Consider the following 8,064-nt stretch of genomic DNA (forward strand, 5'->3'; position numbering starts at 1 on the left):
TGCACCATATCTCATGTTTCATTCTCTTCTTGTGCTTTAAATTAAGCAGCCATGGCGTCACACCAACATTGATGCTTAATGGCTTGACTAAAGGAGGATGGTTCCAAATCTTTAGAGGTGACCACAAGAAGTGATTTATGAGCTGTAGGGATATAAAGGAAATTATGACTGTGTGCATACATGTGACACAGAGAGAGAGAGAGAGAGAGATAAAGAGAGAGAGTACTGAATTTAATTTATTAATGTACCCATTTTATTACATAATGATACATAGCATGATAAGTAGGATTCGGGTAATGGGCACCAACATGGTTGATAGATTGGGAAAACATCGACACTGGTGAGTTGCTTAGGCAGTCTGGATGGGCTCGGCAATGAGAGAGTAGATATGGTCCATGGACTCATGCTCCAAGGCACTGATGCCATCTTCATAGTCATACATGCACTGTGAGACCCTCGCAATGTTGAGAGCCACGTTCATGAAGGAACGAGAGAAGGCGATCTGTTGCTTCTGCTGCTGAGCAGAGAGCAGCTCCCTGTTCAGCGTCCTTCATGCATCCCTCAACAAGTTCCTTATGTGCTGCCGTGCTTGCTCCTCTGCTACCCGTGCCTCGTTCATATAAATCTGGACCGATCTAGGCTGGTTTCCTCTCCTGAATCCAACCTTCGATCAAGTGTTCAACATATAAAGAGAAGATCATCAGCCAATTAAAACAGAAAAACAGAACAAGAACACTGTCAACTCAGAAGCTATTACTAGTTAACCAGCACAAAATACACTAAACTAACCCTGGATCTCTGGAGGTCAGCCGAGAGACGAACTATCATCGATGACAAGTTGATGATGTTGGACTCAGACTGCAGCTGCTGGATGGATTGTTCCTCAATGTTTTGGGAGAGGAAGAAGTAGGCAGGGAGGAGAATAGGGCTGGTCATGGCTGCCCGGATGTTGCTCAAATATTCCTCTAGCCTTGGTGTCTGTCGGGCACGGTGCCACCTTGCTTCAACCAAGTAATCTCTGCACACACTCACCCACTGCGCAAGAGTAGAAGAGAGCAAGTCAATTAGAGAGTGAAGCTAATATACTAATGTGATGATGTGAAGAGTAGAAGAAAGATTTGATAAAGAAAGTGTCGTACTGCTCTCCTCATGTGTGAAGTTATATCACAGCCATGCCTCCTAAGAACAGTGTAGCTGATCTGGTTGGTTGTGTTGTAGACAGCCGCATAGAAGACCCTCAGTGACTGTGGCAGCTGCTCTGCCGCTTGAAGATCCCACCTGCGTATATACAATATACAGCACCCACATTGGCTCCTAACAATGTGAAGCAGAAACTAGAGACAGAGTTTCTACCTCTAATTTACCAACCATAATCATCCTTTACCTCTCAACAACTTGCACAAAGCATTCGAGCTCCTGAACAGACTGATGCTCGCCGAAGATGTCCTCAACGGTGGCCATCAAGTAGGAGACCCTGGCGAATTGCATCATGTACTGTGAGAACTGTGGCTCATGCATCTTCCCCACTGCCATGAAGTAGCTCTCCACCAGGCTATCTCTGGCGAAGCTAATGTGCTCGCCCAAGCCCAAGTCCCTCCACCACCAACAAACACCCAAAACAAAGGACTCATGGTTGATTATTAGTGGACCCAATGATGCAGACCAGCAACAATGTAACATACATGATATTCATTACAGGTATACATATACGCATAGAAAGGCATTAGTTGCTGCATTATTATCAACTATTAACCAAGTTATTTAAGCAAAAGTGCAAGAATGAATTGTACCCAGATAACTCCCTGAGGTCTCTTTGGTGGATTGTCTACACCATGTTGAAGTCCAGCCTAGCGAACTCATGCAGCACTTGGCTTCTACGGTCCATCCTCTCGAATGTGTCAATATACTCTCAGGCCTCCACCCTGCGAACCCTTCTGTGGAGCGGAACCTGCAGAGCACGCTGTACCTGTTGAGACATCCTCTAGTCCATGCGGCTTAACCTTGCTCTAAGATGCTCTGAAGAGAAGGCCGTAGCTTCTTCCAACACAGTTTCTCCTTCACAGGCTAGTTGTGATGCTTCCGGCCAGACTGTTCCCTAAATCTACTAAAGCACTCTATGAAATGCAAAAAGAAACTTTAATGGTTAGTGTCAATTAACACATTTGTAATAGACAGTCTATATTAAGAAGTAATTATTGAGCCAATATTTTGGAATTAACACATGTGTATATATATATGTATACCTGCAGAAACATTATAGCCATGTTGCCTCAGAATTCTGAACCGAAGTGAAGAAGAGTAGAGGTCTTCAAATCCTCTAGTGCTCCTGGATATGGCATCTAGCGATCGCCTGATCTCACTCTCAAAGTGATAGGCTACACCTAAATGTTCGAGTGAATCAATGAGCTCCAACTGAGCCACTTGCTCAGTTGTAGATGTTATAAGTTGTTGGACTTCTCTTCTCAATTCTTCAACTCTGGTCCTTTATGTTTCGATCTGCTTTCATTTTCATGTCTTTGAATTAGGATCACATCATATTACCAAAATAAACAAAATAATAGTCAGATCAGAGGTATGGAAAATTACTGATGTTGCGCTGGTAATGGACTGGATGAAGTCATAGTTCCATGTACTTGGCTGGTATCTGGAAGGCCTCCTTTGAGCAGCAAACCTACCACAGCCCTCAGCCCTTGGCTCACATCTCACAAGGGTGGTGCTCCATGGCTTGAACCCAGCCTTGCTATTAAGAGCAAGCTTGGGGGAAGTAACAAAAGGAGTGGAAAGGGAGGCAAGATGAGCAGCTATTAGAACAGTATGTATTTGTTGTTGAATGCCGAATACTTTCACAGGCTCCCGGAAGACTTTTCTCATGATTGGTTTGCTAGTTTATATAGAGCTGCATCCGAGTGTGCATTGCGTGTCTATAATTGTTAGAGAATTTTAATTAGGTTCAATCTCTTAAAATATGGTGTTTGAGTAAGCTATAAATGTTTAATGCTTTTTCCTTTGTATATAAATAGAAAGCATTAAACTATGACACTTGCCCAAGCCATAATTATTTGGTACTTTTATTTTATAGATAGAATGCATTCTTTCTTCAAGTTTTTGATATGCATTTTAATCCGACACTGATTAGCTAATGTTCACCACTTAAAACCACTTTTATTAAAGACCATGTTTATTTTTTACAAGTATTTGAGTAATTGCACCCATTCACCTCTAAGTGGTGCAACTTGCTGTTTCAACAATATTATGAACATGGTTTGCTAGCGTACAAAGACCAGCATCCAAGTGCATATTCTGTGTCTATAATGGTTAAAGAATTTTAATAAGGTTCAATCTCTTAAAAATATGGTATTTGCGTAAGCTATAAATGTTTGATGCTTTTTTCTTTCCACATAAATAGAATACATTAACCTATGTCACTTCTCTAAGCCATAATTATTTTGTACTTTTATTTTATTTGCATATAGATAGAATGCATTCTTTATTCACGTTTTTTATATGCATTATAATCCAACACTTATTAGCTAATGTTCGCCACTTAAAACCATTTTTATCAAAGACCATGTTTATTTTTTACACGTTTTTGAGTAAATGCACCCCTTCACCTTTACGTGGTGCAAATTTCCATTTCAACAAATGCATTCTTTCTTCATGTTTTTGATATGCACTACAATCCGACACTTATTAGCTAGTGTTTGCCACTTAAAACCATTTTTATCAAAGACCATGTTTATTTTTTACACGTATTTGAGTAATTGCACCCCTTCACCTTTAAGTGGTGGCAACTTGTCGTTTCAACAATATTATGAACATGGTTCGCTAGCTTATAGAGAGCCACAATCGAGTGCACATTGCATGTCTATAATGGTTAGAGAATTTCAATGACAAGTAACATCTTACATTATGTTGCTTACATAAGCTATAGTCGTTTGACACACTTTCTTTGAGCAAAAAAAATGCACTAAAAGATGCTGTTTGTGTAAGTTATAATTCTCTGTATAAATGTAGAATGTATTCATTGCTTCAATGAAAATTTTAATGGGTCGGTGTCGGAAGCCAGCCCCACCAGCCGGCCCACACCAGCCGCGATGTGTTTCTGCCATTGTTCTGAGAGAAGTATGTAAGGGAAAAGAGCAAAAAGAAAAAAATGATGAAAACATGTGGCAGTCCCAACTATCTTTCAGGCATTTTTCACAAAAAGAAACCATTAACCTCACTACTTGTTAAAGCTGCCAAAGGAGAAAGAAAGGAAGGAAGGCCAAAGCTACCCCTTCAACCACAATTAGGGATGTCAATGGATATAGTCAACTTGGATTTACCTTTAACCATATCTAAATCCAAATCTGGAATCCTATTTCGCAAACAGAATTTGATTTGAATATAATTTTCATATTCATATCTGAATAAAAAAATTTTGAACTGAATTTGACCTATTTTCAAAATGTAAGAACATTAGATATAGGATATTTGCTTAATAACAAATCTGATTCAAATCCATATCCAAATCCAACCGGATGTTTATTTATATGCGAAAATGTGATTGGAACCCAATTACTAAAGCTGAATTCAATCCTACTTTTTAATAGGATATGTTTTTCTTTTTCATATTCTTCGTAATAGATCGATTAGATTTTCTATCCAAAGCAGACATATAGGCATCCCTATGCGCAACTATGGAGGCCAGTGGTTTGGATTCTGGGAGGACATGGGATTCAGATGTAGGCTCTACTTTTCAAAACTGAATTTGGATCCAAGAAGTATATGATCCCAAATATAGACATAATCAGGTTGCATCTCCGTAACACAAAGTTGACTCGGGCCTGAATATGGCATAAAACATAAAGGAACACAAATTTGATTAGGAATGGCACAATGCTTTTTTACTAGCTACAGTTCAAAATCAGGTCCATAATCAGATGTGTCCAACCTTGAAAATGGTGGGGAAATTTTTTTTTTTGTAAATTTTAATTATAAAAATACGATAAAATTTTTCTTCTGTTTTTTTTCCACTTTTCATTCTCAAAGAGCAACCCTCAGTCATGGGGACCAAAGGCTTTGACCAACAAAATTACAAAGAGAGGGAGTCTGGAGGCAGGGGGACCTGGTAGGGGCTGTATTTCTTCTTGGATTTTTAAAAAATAAAAAAAGTTATTTATAAATTTTAAATATTTTAGTTTTTCCTCTATAAAATAAAATAAGAAAACTATATCTCTGGTTCTGTAAAAATTAGGATACTATAGTTTGGTTCCTACAACAAAAAATTCCTAGCTTCTTTTTTGAGATCTCTCAGCAACCCTCTACGTAAGGATTAAAAAGAACTTTATGCCCTTTGTTCTATAGTTTTCACCAATTAAAAAAAAAGGAGCTTTGAAGTCTTTCCTTTTAGCCGAACAGAACAGAAACAAAGACGCTACAGGAATTATCACTTAATACCACAAGAAGTAAAATTTTGTCAAAGAAAACAAGCAGCTCATGCTGTAAAAGTCGTCACCTTCTTTTATAATGCGGCCATGAAAAAACTCATGGCCTTTCATTACACAGCAGAAAGTTTTCATTAGATTGTTACCTTTGTGTGCATACTTTGTGGTACGTCATATAAGGTTCCCAGTTGGCAGCTTGCTTTTTAATTATAACTACAGAATATTTGATCCACCAATCAGATTTCAAGAATCTTTTAAAAATTTTATAGATTTCAGCACTGGAGCATAACCATATGTCACTGGATGTATAAAATATTTATATGTATCTTAGAAAGTTTCCCTAGAAATTGAGGATAATTATTAAAAGGGGAATGAACCTGAAAATATGTAATCATTAATGTTTGGTCTATAGTAAATAAAATTATTCTCCTATCACTGCCTTTGTGACTGCTGGATGCTTTGGATTAAATTCATTTCACAACTGTTTTTTCTTGCTTTAGTTTGTACGAATACCTTTGTCTATCATAACAAAAGTGATGTTCTCATCACTTTGTCTTTTTTACTGGTGGAATCAGGATTAGCTAATCAGGTTTTGTTGAAAAATAAGAAATACTCTAGCTATAAGCCACATATTAGACAAATAAGAGACCATAATGACTCACTGATCTCTCAACAATTTGATTTACATTCTCATTCTGAGACATTCAATAATAGCATCATGTATATTATATTCTCACTATAGCGATAATTTCTCTTATAACACTATGAAATATTTTTTAAATTATTGGTATTTGATTTTTTTATTGTTTTAAAGCAAGAAGAATGATAATGCTGAGACACAATTAAAATTTTAAAACAAATAATTTCTTAAAAAAATGAATGACTGTCTTAAAAAAAAAGAGGGGCCACTATCGATAGACTTTAGGGAGTCAAAATCATAAATTTTACACTCTTATCAAGAAAGCATCCAAAGTGAAGCTTTTCTCTATTCTTTTGCTCTAACTTCTACAAAATGAAATAAAAAAAAAAACCACTTGAAAGGAAATAGGTCAAAACACTAGTAACAAAACCTAACCCTGAGTGCGTAATTGGTCTGGGCCAACTTTGTGTGGCTCGTGCCACTTGTTCATGCCCTGTTGCTATGGTTAGAGAGACCTTTCACATCCCATTCTGAGCTCTTAGTTCTGTCAAACAGAGTTTGTTGAAATAAAACAGCTCAACTGGATTAGTATGAGTCCTGGACATCATCAGCTTTGTCTCTTCATAATTGGGATGGCCTGTCTTAAGTTTGGCAAGGTCGATTGCATTCCCTCGTGGCACGAACAAGTTGTACATCTAGTCAATGGTCAGATCATGAAACTTGGATGGGATAGAGTAAGTGTAGGTGATGTAGAAGTTTGTGGATTGGGAAGTTTTTCGGATTTATTTAACACCAATCATAGACCTTGCCAGCCTGTAGAGCACTACCTTCATCTTCTTTCTCTTTCCATTTTCGTAGAGTGAACAACAAGCCGATTTATTTCCATTTTCAAACATTTCTCTCACTTCTTTTCTTTTTCTCGACGCGAACCTTGTTCACAACTCACTTTTCCATTTTCCCCATATTATTGTGAATGAAAAAGCAAGTGATATGTGGAAAATATTATCTTGGTAGGCACCATGTTTCCAAATCAAAAGAAAACTAAAGTTAGATATGCATGATAAGGGGCTTTGTTTGTTTGAAAAATTTACTAATGTAGATTGGATTTTCATGGTTGGGATTTCGTAATCTTGGAAATGTCAACTGCTAAAATTAAATCTATTCAAATTTGTGGGCCAATCTTTTTTTTTCCTTTTTTTCTTTCTTTTCTACATGCAACACTAAAGTGACTGGACAAGTGGTTTTGAATTCTTTCATGGTGAAGAATAAATATGGGAAGTTAAAATTTTTGAAAGTTTTTGCCATTGATCCACTTCTTTCTGTTCAATTACAAAAATAGGTGAGCGTAGCCCATGTGAAAAATATTGATTGATAACTAGACAGTCGATAGCTTTTATAACTATGCTTTTTGCTATTGAATTATTGACTGTTGATCACAATTTAGTCAAGATTAGTGAATATTTGTGACGTCGCCTTAAATTCCAATTTCTGGATGTATGAACACAAGTATGGCCCATTAATAGGAAGCCAATCCTGGTGATACATCAATGTACCAGGGACACCCATGATAGTAAGTATCATTTGCCAAATAATCTTATTGTAAGGATTTAGGCTGGAGCAGAAGGTGGGGGACCTGAAAGGAGCCATGGCCCCTCCCCCCTCATGTTTTGGAAAAAGAAATGATACTTACATTTTAAAAAATTTTAAATTGGCCTATGTAAAAATTTAGAAAAATATTGTTTGGCCCGTGTATAATTTATGCAAATACTGTTCTGTCCTTCCTAAAAAAATTGCTCGCTTCACCCCTGGATCTCGCGGTCTACTGTTTTTTATTTCATATCCATTTCATCTCAAGTTAATGAAATTTTGAGTACCTCATGTCAGAACATCATCACAATCAATAAGAGAAGAATAACTAATAAGAAACTAGACTGACATAGAAAATATATCTCTAGAGAGAAATTCTTGCTTGTGGGTAAGAACTGCCTCCACTGTAGC

At 37.2% G+C, this 8,064-nt stretch overlaps 1 protein-coding gene across 1 annotated transcript; it reads right to left on the minus strand.

Moving 5' to 3' along the window:
- Positions 1–550: 550 nt before the first annotated feature.
- On the minus strand, positions 551–1,533 carry LOC116252611 ((-)-alpha-terpineol synthase-like). The gene is made up of 4 exons (XM_031626988.1): positions 1,385–1,533; positions 1,140–1,278; positions 790–1,035; positions 551–664 (listed from the first exon to the last, which is right to left on the minus strand). The coding sequence occupies exons 1-4, from the start codon at positions 1,531–1,533 to the stop codon at positions 551–553; spliced, it is 648 nt and encodes a 215-aa protein (XP_031482848.1).
- Positions 1,534–8,064: the final 6,531 nt, after the last annotated feature.

The sequence above is a fragment of the Nymphaea colorata genome, chromosome 4 (genome assembly GCF_008831285.2).
Source record: "Nymphaea colorata isolate Beijing-Zhang1983 chromosome 4, ASM883128v2, whole genome shotgun sequence".
Classification (NCBI taxonomy): domain Eukaryota; kingdom Viridiplantae; phylum Streptophyta; class Magnoliopsida; order Nymphaeales; family Nymphaeaceae; genus Nymphaea; species Nymphaea colorata.